Raw genomic sequence first — 17912 nt, forward strand, 5'->3', positions numbered from 1 at the left:
CACGTCTAATATCACTGATAGTGAAAAGACGCCAAAGTAAAGAACGAACGAACACACAGACACAGACACAGACACACACACGCATACACACACTACACTACACTACACACACACCCAACACACACACACACAATCGATCAAGATTTCCTGCACATTAACTGACACGGCCAAGAGAACCCACCTCACCCCTCACCGCCCCCCCCCCTTCCACCTCAGAGAGGAGGAAATAATGTTGGAGCACCACTGACAATTTCCTGTTTACAGCTAACTGGAGTTCAGACTTTGAGTGGTGACGCAACACACACTCACCCACCCACCCACCCACCCACACACACACACACAATCTCTCTCTCTCTCCCAAAAATGCACACACACACACACACACACACACACACACACACACACATTCACTCACTCTCTCTCTCATATATGTACACAAACACACACACACAAACACACACACAATCTCTCTCCCTCTCTCATACACGTACACACACACACACACACCCTCTCTCTCTCTCTTTCTATGGGCCAGAGGCCTGGAGATTAAATTTTTTGTTCTTTTTGTTTTTGTTCTCTCTCTCTCTCTGTCTCTCTCTCTCTCACACACACACACACACGCTACCACAAGCACAAACAAAAGACACACACACACACACACACACACGCACGCACGCACACACAACGGTAACAAGCGGCTGTTTACACACCCGAGCTGCATACCTGCATTCTGAATTTTCCTCCAGAGAAACTGCGCAGTTTGTTCTCATCCGCTTTGTCTTTCCCGTACACGTGGGTGACGTCCACCTGTGAGTCAACAACACATCCATCACACTACACGTTTTTCTTTTCCTTTAACAACACATCCGTCACACAACACGTTTTTCTTTTCTTTAACAACACATCCATCACACGTTTTTTTTTTCTTCTTTAACAACACATCCATCACACTACACGTTTTTTTTTTCCTTTAACAACACATCCATCTCACGTTGTTTTTTTTCCTTTAACACATCCATCACACGTTGTTGTTTTTCTTCTTTAACAACACATCTGTCACACAACACGTTTTTCTTTTCTTTAACAACACATCCATCACACGTTTTTTTCCTTTAACAACACATCCATCACACAACACGTTTTTCTTTTCTTTAACAACACATCCATCACACGTTTTTTTTTTCTTCTTTTACAACACATCCGTCACAAACACGTTTTTTTCTTCTTTAACAACACATCCATCTCACGTTTTTTTTCCTTTAACACATCCATCACACGTTTTTTTTCTTCTTTAACAACACATCTGTCACACAACACGTCTTTCTTTTCTTTAACAACACATCCATCACACGTTTTTTTTCCTTTAACAACACATCCATCACACGTTTTTTTCCTTTAACAACACATCCATCACACAACACGTTTTTCTTTTCTTTAACAACACATCCATCACACGTTTTTTTTTTCTTCTTTAACAACACATCTGTCACACAACACGTTTTTCTTTTCTTTAACAACACATCCATCACACGTTTTTTTCCTTTAACAACACACCCATCACACTTTTTTTTTCTTCTTTAACAACACATCCATCACACGTTTTTTTTTCTTCTTTAACAACACATCCATCACACAACACGTTTTTTAACAACACATCCATCACACAACATGTTTTTTTAAACAACAAATCCATTACACAACACGTTTTTTTTTTCTTTAACAACACATCCATCACACAACACGTTTTTTTTCCCTTTAACAACACATCCATCACACAATACTTTTTTTTTTTTAACAAGACATCCATCACACAACACGTTTTTTTAAAACGCATCCATCACACAACACGTTTTTTTCCTTTAACAACACATCCATCACACAACACGTTTTTTTTAAAACAGCAAAAATCCATCACACAACACTTTTTTTAGCAACAGCCGCGATATTTTCTCCCCCTCCACTAGACCTTGAGTGGTGGTCTCGACGCTAGTCATTCGGATGAGACAATAAACCGAGATCCCGTGTGCAGCATGCACTTTGCGCACGCAATAGAACCCACGGCAACAAAAGGGTTGTTCTTGGCCAAATTCTGTAGAAAAATCCACTTGGACAGGTAAAAAACAAATAAAACTGCACGCAGGAAAAAAAACAAAAAAAAAGAAAAAAAAAAGAAAACAAAGGGTTGCGCTGTAGTGATGGCAGCATGCACTTGGTTGGCGCTCTCCCTGGGGACAGCAGCCCGAATTTCACACAGAGAAATATGTTGTGATAAAAAGAAATACAAATACAATATATATATATATTCGTGTACCAATCAGAGTGAATTTCTTCTGCAGAATTTTGCCAGAGAACAACACTTGTTTTACAATGGGTTCTTTTTTCAGTGCGCGCGCCAAGTGCGTGCTGCACACGAGACCTCGGTTGTATCACCGAAGTTGGATTTCCCAGTCAAACTTGGGAGAGAGAGCGAGAGCGGGATTCGAACCCAGACTCTCACGGACACTATGTATTGGCAGATCAGCGCTACCGTTCTCATTAGGCTCCCTTCAGATGTAGTAAACACACCATTCTGTTTTTAATGTCTCACACACAAAAACAAAACAAGCGGTTAGACGTTCAATTAAAAGGGTCTGTTTTGAACATCTCTCAAATAAATCAAATGTTTTATAGAATATCATCAAAGCCTGCTGCTGAAAGGGCCAGTTTGTTTAGAACGTCTCACACATGAAACAAACATATTGGTTTTGAAAAAAAAAAAAATCGAAAAACATTCAGGTGAAAGGGTCAATGTGTGTAGAATATTTCACAAAAAACAAATGCAGCAGTTCACACACACACACACACACACACACACACACACAGAGTCCCCCCCCACCCCCCCGCATACCTCCTCTACCACACCTCCCCACCCCTCACACCCATCTTCCCCCACCCACACAAACAACCCTCCCCACTCACCCCGTGTCCCCCCCACGTGAATCCGGGCCCCCTGGAGAAATCCGTCTTGAAGAACATGTGGGTGAAGTGTTGGGCGAAGTAGGTGAAGAGGACGCTGGTACCCATGGGCTCGGGCAGGAAGGTGGTCCTGGTGAAGAACTTCTTCAGCAGCACGTCCACGTCGGGCAGCTCCTTGGGGCCTGTCGTCAGGGAGGAGGGGGAAAGGGGATGGGGGTTAATTTCTTTTTCATCATCATCATCGTCATCGTCGTCGTCGTCGACGGCATTATCATCGTCATCGTCGTTTTCTTCCTCAGCATCACCAACAGTATCAGCATCAGCATCCCCACCATTATCAAAGTTATCATCATCATCATTACCATCATTATCATCATCTTTACCATCATCATATCATCATTATCATTAACGTCGTCCTCCTCCTCCTCCCCACCATCAACAAAAGTAGGATCCCAACCATGACGACGCCAACGACGACGACGGCGACAACATCAACAACGACGACGACGACGAGAAGAAGAAGAAGAGGGGATCGGGGAGGAAGGAAAATCAGTAGAAGGAAGAGGAGGAGGAGGAGGAAGAGGAGGAGGAGGAGGAGGAAGAAGAAGTAGAAGAAGAAGATGATGATGACAATGATGACGATAACGACGACGAAGACGACGACAACAAGAACAACAACAATCACCACAAACGACGACGACAACGAAGAAGAAGAAGGAGAAGTTGTTAGTAGTAGAAGCAGAGGAAGAAGAACAACACCTCCATCACAAGAATGAGGAGGAGGAGAAGGAGGACGAAGAGGAGGAGGAGGAGAAGAAGAAGAAGAAGAAGAAGAACAACAACAACAACAACAAGAGCAAGAACGATAAGAACAAGAACGACAAGAATAATAACAATCATCATCATTATGATAGAAACGATAATAATCCAAACAATAATAATATCATTTATTTTCAGTCTAATATCATCATCTTAGATGAACGGACTACAAATAAATAAACGAAAACAAGCAGAAGAAGAACAACAACAACAGCAGCAAGAAGAAGAACAACAACAACAACAACAGCAAGAAGAAGAAGAAGAAGAAGAACAACAACAACAACAACAACAGCAAGGAGAAGAAGAAGAACAACAACAACAGCAAGAAGAAGAAGAACAACAACAACAGCAAGGAGAAGAAGAACAACAACAACAGCAAGAAGAAGAAGAACAACAACAACAGCAAGGAGAAGAAGAACAACAACAACAACAACAGCAAGAAGAAGAAGAACAACAACAACAGCAAGAAGAAGAACAACAACAACAGCAAGGAGAAGAAGAACAACAACAACAACAGCAAGGAGAAGAAGAACAACAACAACAGCAAGAAGAAGAAGAACAACAACAACAGCAAGGAGAAGAAGAACAACAACAACAACAACAGCAAGAAGAAGAACAACAACAACAACAGCAAGAAGAAGAACAACAACAACAGCAAGAAGAAGAAGAACAACAACAACAACAGCAAGAAGAAGAACAACAACAACAGCAAGGAGAAGAAGAAGAACAACAACAACAACAGCAAGAAGAAGAACAACAACAACAACAGCAAGAAGAAGAACAACAACAACAGCAAGAAGAAGAAGAACAACAACAACAACAACAGCAAGAAGAAGAAGAACAACAACAGCAAGAAGAAGAAGAAGAACAACAACAACAACAGCAAGAAGAACAACAACAACAACAACAGCAAGAAGAAGAACAACAACAACAGCAACAAGAAGAAGAAGAACAACAACAGCAAGAAGAAGAAGAACAACAACAACAGCAAGAAGAAGACCAATAAAATCAAGAACAAGACGAAGACGAGCAGGAACCTTTAGTGCCCATGGGTGTGGGGCAGTCGCTGGGCACGGGGGGCAGGGCACGGGCAAAGTAGGAAGAGTTGAAGGCCGCTTCCAGCGTGACGTAGTGGTGAGCCGAGTTGTACTGAGGGGGGCTGTCCACCATGTCGGCACGTACTGCTCGTGACACACACACACACACACACACACACACACCACACAGTGACTGACTTTGTTGACCCAACAACTGACGGATTCCACACAGATGACAGGAAAAGGATGACGGCGTTAATCATATAGGTGATGATGATGACGATGATGATGATGATGATGATAATCGTACAGATGATGATGATGATGACGATAATCAAAAAGATGGTGATGACGATAATCATATAGATGATGATGACGATAATCATATTGATGACAGGAAAGGGATGACAACGATAAATCATGTATATGTAGATGATGACGATAATCATATAGATGATGATGACGATAATCATATTGATGACAGGAAAGGGATGACTACGATAATCATATAGATGATCACGATGATGATAATAATATTGATCACAGAAAAGGGATGACAACGATTATCATATACATGTAGGTGTTGATGATGATGATGATGATGATGATGATGATGATGATGATATGGATGACAGGAAAGGGATGACGGCGATAATAATATAGATGATGATGACGATAATCATATCGATGACAGGAAAGGGATAGCGACGAAAATCACATAGATGACAGGAAAGGAATGACGACAATAATCATATACATGATGATGACGATAATCATATCGATGACAAGACATAGATAACGACGATAATCATATAGATGATGATGATGAAGATTATACAGATGATGATGACGATGACGACAATCATATAGATGACAGGAAGAAGGAGATGATGACGATAATCATATAGAAGATAGGAAACGGATGATGATGATGATGATGATGATGATGATGATGATGATGATAACACTGACAGAGGTAGATGACCTTCATGACGCAACGGAAGAAGGAGATGATGACGACAACAATATAGATGACAGGAAGGAGGAGATGACGACGATAATCACAAAGATGATGGGAAGCGGATGATGATGACGTTGACGATGATGATGATGAAGACGGGACTCACAGAGGTAGATGACCTTCATGACGCAACATAATAAGGAGAGGATGACGATAACCACATTGATAATGGGAAGCGGATGATGATGATGATGATGATGATGATGATGTCGATGACGATGATGATGATGATAAAAACAGGACTCACGGAGGTAGATGACCTTCATGACGTAGCGGCTGAGGAAGGGGATGCTGTTGACGATGCTCCACAACCACTTCAGCTTGGGCTCCACCAGCAGGTAGTGCATGGTGTCCGTGCTGGGCCTGAGCCACAGCTTGATGCGCTTCATCAGGGTGGCTGTGTCACACACACACATGGCGACAGTTAGAGAAACAGACAGACACACAGACAGACACAGCAACAGTTAGATACACACACACACACACACACACACACACGGTGACAGACAGACAGACAGACAGACACACAGACTGACACACAGACAGACACAGCAACAGTTAGATACACACACACACACACACACACACACACACACACACACACACACACGGTGACAGTTAGACAGACAGACAGTCATACACAGCAACAGTTAGATACACACACACACACACGGTGACAGTTAGACAGACAGACAGACAGCCATACACAGCAACAGTTAGATACACACACACATGGTGACAGTCAGACAGACAGACAGACACACACACACACACAGCAACAGTTAGATACAGGCACAGGCACAGACACAGACACAGGCACAGACACACACACAGATTGTGGCAGTTAGACAGACAGACAGCCACACACAGCAACAGTTAGATGCAGACACACAGACACGGTGACAGATACACAGACAGACAGACAGACAGACAGACACACACACACACACACACACACAGTGCAAGGTGTCCGATCTGGGCCTGAGCCACTGCTTGATGCGTTTTATCAAGGTGGCTGTCTCACACACACTCACACACGCAGACTCACGATGCTCGCAGTGAGTTCCATAGAAGGGCAGGTTGGTGCAGTCACACATATGTCACAGACAGACAGACAGACAGACACAAACACACACACACACACACACACACACACAGACTCACAATGCTCGCAGTGAGTTCCATAGAACGGCAGGTTGGTGCAGTCACACATATGTCACAGACAGACAGACAGACAGACACAAACACACACACACACACACACACACACACACACACACACACACACACACACACAGACTCACGATGCTCGCAGTGAGTTCCATAGAAGGGCAGGTTGGTGCAGTCACACACATAGGACTCCGGGCCAGTGGTCATGCACACCCCCTTGTTCTGACACGGGTACGAGCAGCACGGGTTGCCTGCAACACGGGTACGGGTACATCATTACACACACACACATACACACACACACTCACACATACACGCACACACACACACACACCCTTCAGGAGAACAATACGGGTATGTGTACATCAACTCACATACTTTTCATGGGAGCTACGCGTGTACGGGTATATCATTATACACACTCTTCAAGGGAGCAACACGGGTACGGGTACATCAATTAACGTACCAATCATGGGGACAACACGGGTACGCTTTCATCGTTACAGTCACCCTTCAAGGGAGCAACACGGGTACGGGTACATCAATTAACGTACCAATCATGGGGACAACACGGGTACGCTTGCATCGTTACAGACACCCTTCATGGGAACAACACGGGTACGGGTACGTCATTACACACACCCTACATGGGAGCCACAGGGGTACATCATTACACACACCCTTCACTGGAGCCACACGGGTACGGGTACATGGTTACACACACCTTGCAAGGAAGCAACACGGTTACGGGTACATGGTTACACACACCCTTGACGGAGGCAACCCGGGTACATCAGTTTACACATCCTTTAGGGGAGCAGCACGGGTACGGGTACATCATTATACACAATCTTCGTAAGGTCAGCTAACTTCATCCGCATACTGAGAGAATGGTTGACTGGTTGACAGGTGAATAGCGGAATGATTCACCTAATGATCAAGTGACTAACAGTGTGATGGAAAGAGTGCGCGCGCGCGTGCATGTGTGTGTGTGTGTGTGTGTGTGCGCGCGCATGTGTGTGTGTGTGCCTGTGGGCATTTGTGTGCGTGCGTGTGTACGTGCATGTGTGTGCATTTGTGTGCGTGCGTGCATGCGTGTGTGTGTGTGTGTGTGTGTGTATTCGTGCGTGTGTGTGCGTGTGTGCATACATGCGTGCGTGTAAGTATTTATGTATGAATATATATATATATATATGTGTGTGTATATATATATATATATATGTGTGTGTGTGTGTGAGTGTAGATAGATAGAAGGTAGACAGAGAGAGAGACAGAGAGAGACAGAGACAGAGAGAGAGACAGAGAGAGAGAGAGAGAGAGACAGAGACAGAGACAGAGAGCAGGAGGGAATGGTGACAGAAAAACAAATAGATAAGGAATACAAGAGGATTCGGTGCTACAAAAGGAGGAAAGGAAAGAACAATGAGTGAACGAACAATCGAAAGAAAAAGGAAAAGAAGAGAAAGAAAGAAGTGAAGAAGCCAAAGAAAGAAAGAAGAAAACACAAAAAAGAAAGAAAAGAAAAAAATAGAAGAAAGGAAAGAAAAAAGAAAAGAAAAGAAAACGAAATAATAAAAAAAGAAAAAACCCCAGAGAAAGTAAAGACAGAAAAAGAGAAAGAAAGAAAGAAAACACAACAATAACGAAAGCCTTTCAGAAAGAAAAAAGGTCTTTAAAACTCAGTCACTGTGTGACCCTTCATTTAACGCCACTAGAACTTCCCAAGACATCACAGACAAACGAAGCGTTGTCCTTGTCACAACCATGTGTACCCCCCCCCCCGCCCCCCGCCCCACCACCACCACCACACGACCACACAACGGTCAAGCCTTGCAAATTGTCTTCCAGCTCTAGGGACGGAACTCAAAGCATGTTTAATGCTATCACTCTCACTGAATGGGTTTTGTAATGTGCATGTGACAATTTAAAAAGAATTTTAATTTTTTAAAATAAATTTAATTTTTTTTATATCTAACATCTATGTTACATACACACACCAAAATGTGACTACACACACACACACACACACACACACACACACACACACACACACACACACACTGCATACATATATTTTAACATACATGTGTATCTAACAGCTACCCTAACACATACGCACACATTGGCAGGCACAAACTTACATAAACACACGCACACACAATACACATTCATATACATGTATGTAGTTATGTACACATACATATGCATACACACGTAGTCAAGCACAGCTAACGCAAAGGAAGTGGACCTGCCACAACTGAACTTATTGCTGAGGGAAAAGGTGAGTTTTGAGACGAGATTTAAAAGATGCGAGGGAATCAGAATGACGGAGGTTATCAGGGAGCTGGTCTTGTTCGTCTTGTTTCCCACAATCGGAACCCATGGCTGACTTTCTCTTGTTTCCAACCGCTTGTTCCTTCCTTACTCTCCATGAATCAATAATCCACCGGGCACAGACACTGTTTGACCGAGACGCAACTTGATTTAACTCACTCAGTACGGCCAGTCCTCTCTTCTCCTCTTCACAGACCCTTCAGATATCCAGTGGGTGTCTGAATGACCCAACCTTTAGCTTCCGTCGTCAGAATTGTGGTATTCTTTGTCAACATTCACCTCTTCAGTATAAGAGCCTTCCGCTTGCAATATTTTGATGATGGTAATTGGCGTGAAACGCTGTTAACGTCGTCTCTTCGCCGTTCGTAAAAAGGGTGGTGCTGTAGTGTAGCGACGCGCTCTCCCTGGGGAGAGCAGCCCGAATTTCACACAGAGAAATCTGTTGTGATAAAAAGAAATACAAATACAAAACTGTCACAACTTGTGACGACAGTTAGGGCGTGTGGCCCGTCTTCGTTTTTCTGCCCCCTCTTCTTTCACTTTCCCTCCTTCTCCCATCCTTCAGTTCGGGTAGAAGTCTTGATTTGCGCACGAACCACGTGCATGCATATTACTCGCTCACCTGAGCGAATATGAAATATTGTTGGGCAGCAACAATATTCGGGGCTTTTGCAGCCCGACTGCCGTAGTGTACGGGTCGTTCCTGTTGTTGGTGGGGTAGCTACCCCGACATCTAGGCACCATACGAAGTGAGGACCGGCTGTTCTCCATGGGAGCCACTTCTGTGTTTCTTCGTCTGTCTTCGTCGTCGTCGTGTCTTTGTGGTGGTCGTTAGTGTGCGCCACCTGTGGCAGGTAAGAAGCCACTTGTCTATTTAGCTTGGTTGTACTTCTGTCAGGGATGTAGGTGTGTAAAGATGTTCGACAAGAAAGAAAGCTGTACGTTAGGTTTTGACACAATCTATTTCGTTAATTACTCGTGTGCTACCACCGAGTGAATATGTACTTTTTCTTGTGTCGGCTAATATTTTTGCCAATTTTATTGTTATTGAGTTTTAAAATGATACGATTTTACCTTAGTTCACTGTTGGGTAAAATTGGGCGTTGGCTCTGTATGATAGGTGTAGAGAGTGCGAGTGCCGTATATTACTCCTATAATTCGTCTTGTCAATGGAATTATATTCCAGGTTTTCATTTTGAATGTGCTGTACATTTGTTTTTTGTTAATTATATCGTTAGAATTAGTATTGCTCAGTACGGGGGGAACATTCCGTAATGTTCCAGCTCTCGCTGTGTGCTGTGTGTCCCGGGCCTTTCGTCTGGTGACCCAGATCTTCGCCCCTCCTGCCCTGTGACTGCTGTCCTGGGTCTTCGCCCCTTCCTGCCCTGTGACTGGTGTCCTGTGTTCCGGGCCTTTTGACTTGCAGCCTGGTCCATTGCTTGGCATTGTATGCCGAGTCCTGGCACCTAGGCCTTTTGACCGGGGGCTTGTGCCTTGGGTCGAACCCGCCGAAGTTTGTCTGGGCCGTGTGTCAGTTTTTTTTTGTTTTTGTTGTTGTTTTCCTCTTAAGAGGAAAACTTCCTGAACCCGTCAAAGACTAAAGCATCTGTGTACCAGTCCTGGTTTGGGGGGGTGATTTGCTTCTCCTTGAGTGTGTGTGTAGAAAATTGCTTTTGATTACATTTGGGAGAATCCGTAGTTTTGTATACGACTTCTGTTCGTGTTTTTTTTTGTTGAAGTTATAGTATATGGTGGTTTTGTTGTTTTTTTTGCAAGTATAGGCTGTGTGGGTAAGGTTGCGTGAGTGGGATAGACAGAGCGGAAGAGAATAAATTTTGTGTGGACGAGAAATATCTGTATTGTGTGTTTGTGTTGTCGGGTGAACTGGGTTGGGCGTTAGGTTTTAATAGTTCTCGACCTCTTCCCTAGGGGGGTCGTGACAATGGTGGAGATGCGGGGTAACAAGTTCTAGGGAATGTAACACGGGTTGGGGGGTAGGGTGTGATCGTCTTGTTCGTCTACGTTTTATGTTGCAGGCATTTCGTTTTGGTTAGCTTTTATGGGGGTGATTAAGGTTATTAGATTGTTAGGTTCTTACTGTTGGACGGTTGAGTGAAGTGGGGACCTGGAGTTAGTGACTTAGAGACTTAATCTTAATTCAAGTTTTGTGTAGTTGTTGCACATTGTGAATTAAGAAAACATGCCTGTAACACGAAAAACTTCTGCGGCCTCTACTCCTAGTTCGGGGTCACGGGGGGTCAGGGCAGAAGGCAGTACACCTTCTCTGAGTGCTGAAAAAAAGACTGAATTGTCCGGATGGATTCAGGGCCACCTGAAGGAGGCTAATCCTGAAGGTGCTTTCGATGAAGGCTTGAAGAATGAGTCTAATTCCGTACCTTCTCAGGACATGTACTCAAAGTTCAGGGTGTTGGGCACTGACTTAGGTTTGTCTGGAGAGGCGTTGGCCCGGTTTGTGGTTGATGCAGTAGCCAGGGAGGAGGAGCGTCAGGCTAGGGAGGAAGAGCGTCAGGCTAGGGATGAGGAGAGAAAGTACAGACAATGGAAGGACAGAAAAGAAGAAGAGTATAGGAAGAAAAAAGATGAGGAGGAAAGATTGTACAGGGAAATGAAGGACGAGGAAATGAAACAGTTAAGAGAGGAGGAAAGACGTAGATTCGAGAGGAAAATGGAACTGCGCCAGGAAGAGCTAGAAGCTCACACGGCTCATCAGTTTCCGCTTGTGCCGTATGATGAGAAAGACGATTTCGATAGCTTCCTTAACCACTTTGAGAGAGTGGCGGGATTAAATAAGTGGAAGCGTAGCTCCTGGGCAGCCCGCCTGGTGGCCCTTTTGCAGGGTCGGGCGAGAGACGCCTGCCTACGGTTACAACCGGAACAACTACACGATTATGACATCTTAAAAGCGGCTCTGCTTTACGAATTCCGTCTGGATGCAGATTCCTACCGCAAACGGTTCCGTTCAATGCGGAAATTAGCGGAAGAGACGTTTGATCAGTTTCTGGGCAGGCTGAAGGTTTGTTTCTCCCGGTGGTGTGTGGCCGCTGGACGTGATGAATCGAAGGCAGACGACATTAAAGATCTTGTCCTTCAGGAGCAGTTCTTGACCACACTCAATCCCGATCTCGTTACTGAAGTTCGGCGTGAGGAACCCAACAGAGTCGAGGACGTTGCCCATATCACTACTAAAATTGTCAATGCTCGGAGAGCAGGTCGCATGGCGGAAGCTGAATTTCGAGTTTCCAAAAAAGGTAGTAGGGTTTCCGACCGCAGTTTCAATCTGGGCGCGGAGGAAAAAGGACCTCCACATGGGTCAGGGGATTCAGCTCTAAACAACGTAAAGGGAAGAGACTTTAAAAGAATACCTGCCTGCTTCAACTGCGGGAAGCCAGGTCACTTGGCCAAAGAGTGCCGGCAACCCAAGAGGGTCTCACTCATTGCTCATGTCTCACCTGTACAGGGTGTTAATGCAATGACCCCGACGCTTTGCACGTCTTGTGCTTCTAAACAGTACTCGCCTCGCTGCGAGGTTTCTGTCAATGGCCACACAGTGCAAGCTTTACGCGACACGGGAGCCCAGTTGATTGTTGTAGCCAGGCGACTCGTAAGACCTGACTGTTTTACTGGGGCCACAGTTCGCGTGGTGTTGGCAGAGTCACAGTGCTCCTCAGTTCTGCCCATCGCCAGGGTGGACTTTCAGTCCCCGTTCATACAGGGTGTTTTGGACGTGGCTGTCATGGAGTCTCCTGTTGAGGAGGTTCTCATTGGGAATTGTGCTTGGAGAGGGGACGGCTCTTCAATGGTCGTGCCCGTCTATGCTGATCCCAGCCTTGTGGGCGCCGTTCAAACAAGAGCCCAGGCTGCAGCAAATACCAAACCCTTGCCTCCCCTGCCCGTCAAGGATATTCAGATCCATGTGTCACGGGAAGACTTACAGCACCAGCAAAATGACGATCCTGATTTTCATCAGGCACGTGATAGGGCTGGTTCAGGCCTTTTACAGAAGACCCCTTCAGGCGAGGTCTCTTATTTTAAAAAGCATGGGGTGCTGATGCGGCAGTTTAAAGATCACAGAGGCCAGGCGACCCAGATCTGTGTACCGAAGCCTTTGCGTTCCACAGTGCTACGCCTGGGCCATGAGGCTCCAATGTCTGGTCATTTGGGGTTTAGGCGGACGCAACAGAGAATATTTCCTCATTTCTATTGGCCAGGTATGTGCGGGGACATCAAACGCTTCGTTCTTTCCTGCGACAGGTGCCAAAAAACTGTACCAAAAGGGCGGGTTCCCAGAGTGCCTTTAGTTAAAATGCCTCTGATGACTGAACCCTTCAGCCGAGTGGCAGTGGACATTGTTGGTCCAATAGCTCCTGCTTCCGAGTCTGGTTGCAGATACATTCTGACCATGGTCGATTATGCGACCAGATACCCAGAGGCTGTTCCGCTCAAAGATATTACATCTGAGTCTGTGGCAGAGGCTCTCTTCAACATGTGGACACGCACGGGTATTCCTTCCGAGGTCCTTACTGACCGAGGGACACAGTTCACCAGTCAGGTGATGCAAGAAGTTTATCGCCTTCTGTCTGTCCGAGGCCTGACCACCACTCCTTACCATGCCCAGTGTAATGGCCTTGTCGAGCGCTTCAACGCGACATTGGAAACCATGTTGCGCAGGCTGTCACACGAAAGGCCTCGAGCCTGGGATAGATGGATCCCGGCTTTATTATTCGCACACAGGGAAGTCCCACAGGAGAGCACGGGCTACTCTCCCTTTGAGCTGCTCTATGGCAGGACTGTTCGCGGTCCCATGCAAATCCTCAGGGAACACTGGCTTCATCCCGAGAGGTCGGAGGTTCAGACAGCAGCTGAATACGTGGTTGATCTGCGTAACAAGATAGCTGAGTCATGCACTCTGGCACAGCAGAACCTGGAAAAGGCTGCCAGAAGATACAAGAGGCACTTTGATGCCAAGGCCAAGCGACGAGAGTTCGCTGAGGGTAGCAGGGTCCTGCTCCTCCGTCCTTCCAAACACAACAAACTGGAGTTGGAATGGCAAGGTCCATACACTGTCCTGCGACGTGTAGGACTGGCTGACTACTGTGTTCAGGTTGGTACCAAAGAAAAACTGTATCATGCCAACCTGCTAAAACAGTATGTAGAGCGCATTCCCCAGATGTCTCTAGCTATAGCAGTGGTTGATGACGGTGAGATCTGGGAGGAGACTCGTACTGTGGAGCGAGATATCCCCCTTATACCCCTGGAGGCGTCCGAGGGGCCTGAGGATGTTGTGGTTGACCCAACCAACCCTTCACTGAAAGAGGCTGTCCTCAAGCTGGTGAGAGAGTTTGGAGACGTACTCACCGATCTGCCAGGTCGTACAAACTTGGAGACTTGTTCACTCCAACTGAATTCTGACACACCCCTCAGAACCAAACAGTATCCACTGCCATACTCTCAGCGTGAGGTAATCCAAGAGGAAGTCGATCAGATGTTGAAGATGGGAGTGATCGAACCCTCCTCATCTCCTTACTCTTCCCCAATTGTACTCGTAAAGAAAAGGGATGGCAAGGTGAGGTTTTGTGTTGACTTCCGTCGTGTCAACAAGGTGACCACGTTTGACGCGGAACCCATGCCAGACGTGGAGGCATTGTTTGCCAAGTTAGCCGGGAAAAAAGTATTTTCCAAATTGGATTTATCCAAAGGCTACTGGCAAATCCCAATGGAGGAAGCCGACCGTCCCAAGACCGCATTCTCAACCCCACAAGGTCACTTCCAGTGGCGTGTGATGCCATTTGGGCTGAAAACAGCGGGTGCAGTGTTTTCCCGCATGATGAGGAAGTTGATTCTACCTCTGGGCCTGCCAGAGGTGGACAACTTTATGGATGACATGATCATCGCCTCTGTCGACGAGGCCAGTCACTTACCACTCCTGCGTGCAGTGTTTCTTCGCCTGCGTGAGTGCAACCTCACTGCTCGGCCAGCCAAGTGCTATCTCGGACACAAGGAATTGGACTATCTTGGTCACCACGTTGGCGACAGCAGGATATGGCCGGACGATGAAAAAATGGAGAAAATTCATAACGCTCCACGTCCACAAACTAAGCGTCAGCTCAGAGGCTTCCTTGGCCTGGTGGGCTACTATAGACGATTTGTCCCACAATTCGCAGAGATTGCCCTGCCATTAACGGACAGAACGAAGGGCAAGGAGCCTGCCCACGTGAAGTGGGATGAGAGCTGTGAGAGGGCTTTTCTGCAGCTAAAACAAGTTCTCTGTAGTCGGCCCGTCTGTCTCCTACCAGACCCGTCCAAGCCCTTTGTGCTGAGAACAGATGCCTCAGCAGTGGGACTGGGGGCCCTACTGCTCCAAGATCACGGGATGGGCCCACAGCCAGTGGCGTGTGCCAGCAAAAAGCTTAATGCTGCTGAGAGGAACTATCCCACGATCGAGAGAGAATGCTTGGCGCTCGTGTGGGGCATACAAAAGTTCGAGCCATACCTGTACGGCAAACCATTCGTCGTCCAGACCGATCATGCCCCCCTGCAATACCTGGATAGAGCAAGAACGGTCAGCGGCAGACTGACACGGTGGGCGCTGCAGCTCCAGCCTTTCTCCTTCACAGTGCAAGCTATCCCTGGAAAAGAAAATGTTGGAGCCGACTATCTCAGTCGTCTGCCGGAGCAAGAATCGGCATTTCCCGAAAAGTGATTTCGGCAGTGTTAATCAAAGAAGAGTATGCGCAGTCCCATTTGACTTCTGCACATACCTCTATATTCTACTCTTAAATTAGGAAGCACACGCTTCCGCGTATCCTTACTAGCTGTAAAGTTAAGATAGCTTTCGTATAAATTTCTCTTCTCTTGTTTCGTTGGTCTGGACAAACTGTTTTGTTTTGGTAACTGTCCTTGACCACTAATAGACGTTCGGGAATGCGGAAGGGCAGGGCGAGAGTTGTCACGTGTGTCTGTCTGTCCGTCAGTCGTTGTGACGGTGTGTTTAAGTTCCAAACGTGAAGTTTGAACTTGAATGGGGGGTATTGTCACAACTTGTGACGACAGTTAGGGCGTGTGGCCCGTCTTCGTTTTTCTGCCCCCTCTTCTTTCACTTTCCCTCCTTCTCCCATCCTTCAGTTCGGGTAGAAGTCTTGATTTGCGCACGAACCACGTGCATGCATATTACTCGCTCACCTGAGCGAATATGAAATATTGTTGGGCAGCAACAATATTCGGGGCTTTTGCAGCCCGACTGCCGTAGTGTACGGGTCGTTCCTGTTGTTGGTGGGGTAGCTACCCCGACATCTAGGCACCATACGAAGTGAGGACCGGCTGTTCTCCATGGGAGCCACTTCTGTGTTTCTTCGTCTGTCTTCGTCGTCGTCGTGTCTTTGTGGTGGTCGTTAGTGTGCGCCACCTGTGGCAGGTAAGAAGCCACTTGTCTATTTAGCTTGGTTGTACTTCTGTCAGGGATGTAGGTGTGTAAAGATGTTCGACAAGAAAGAAAGCTGTACGTTAGGTTTTGACACAATCTATTTCGTTAATTACTCGTGTGCTACCACCGAGTGAATATGTACTTTTTCTTGTGTCGGCTAATATTTTTGCCAATTTTATTGTTATTGAGTTTTAAAATGATACGATTTTACCTTAGTTCACTGTTGGGTAAAATTGGGCGTTGGCTCTGTATGATAGGTGTAGAGAGTGCGAGTGCCGTATATTACTCCTATAATTCGTCTTGTCAATGGAATTATATTCCAGGTTTTCATTTTGAATGTGCTGTACATTTGTTTTTTGTTAATTATATCGTTAGAATTAGTATTGCTCAGTACGGGGGGAACATTCCGTAATGTTCCAGCTCTCGCTGTGTGCTGTGTGTCCCGGGCCTTTCGTCTGGTGACCCAGATCTTCGCCCCTCCTGCCCTGTGACTGCTGTCCTGGGTCTTCGCCCCTTCCTGCCCTGTGACTGGTGTCCTGTGTTCCGGGCCTTTTGACTTGCAGCCTGGTCCATTGCTTGGCATTGTATGCCGAGTCCTGGCACCTAGGCCTTTTGACCGGGGGCTTGTGCCTTGGGTCGAACCCGCCGAAGTTTGTCTGGGCCGTGTGTCAGTTTTTTTTTGTTTTTGTTGTTGTTTTCCTCTTAAGAGGAAAACTTCCTGAACCCGTCAAAGACTAAAGCATCTGTGTACCAGTCCTGGTTTGGGGGGGTGATTTGCTTCTCCTTGAGTGTGTGTGTAGAAAATTGCTTTTGATTACATTTGGGAGAATCCGTAGTTTTGTATACGACTTCTGTTCGTGTTTTTTTTTGTTGAAGTTATAGTATATGGTGGTTTTGTTGTTTTTTTTGCAAGTATAGGCTGTGTGGGTAAGGTTGCGTGAGTGGGATAGACAGAGCGGAAGAGAATAAATTTTGTGTGGACGAGAAATATCTGTATTGTGTGTTTGTGTTGTCGGGTGAACTGGGTTGGGCGTTAGGTTTTAAAATAGTTCTCGACCTCTTCCCTAGGGGGGTCGTGACACAAATACAAAATCATGAGAGCTGGCATCTCATTCTGACTGACATTGTGTCCGCC

The 17912-nt window shown here is 46.0% G+C and overlaps 1 protein-coding gene across 3 annotated transcripts in view; it reads right to left on the reverse strand.

Annotated features, from left to right (window-relative positions):
• Nucleotides 1-17912, reverse strand: part of LOC143275912 (prostaglandin G/H synthase 2-like) — a 62130-nt gene that overhangs the window by 6531 nt on the left and 37687 nt on the right. For 2 of the 3 annotated variants that reach the window (XM_076580239.1, XM_076580238.1), the window contains exons 4-8: nt 7137-7253; nt 6080-6229; nt 4812-4955; nt 2959-3137; nt 724-807 (exon numbers count right to left, since the gene is read on the reverse strand). In XM_076580239.1, coding sequence (XP_076436354.1) covers nt 724-807; nt 2959-3137; nt 4812-4955; nt 6080-6229; nt 7137-7253 — 674 coding nt within the window. Of the gene's footprint in view, nt 1-723; nt 808-2958; nt 3138-4811; nt 4956-6079; nt 6230-6880; nt 6923-7136; nt 7254-17912 lie in introns of those variants that run through there. The other variant, XM_076580240.1, reaches the window with a different exon arrangement.

The sequence above is a fragment of the Babylonia areolata genome, chromosome 31 (assembly GCF_041734735.1).
Source record: "Babylonia areolata isolate BAREFJ2019XMU chromosome 31, ASM4173473v1, whole genome shotgun sequence".
NCBI lineage: Eukaryota > Metazoa > Mollusca > Gastropoda > Neogastropoda > Buccinidae > Babylonia > Babylonia areolata.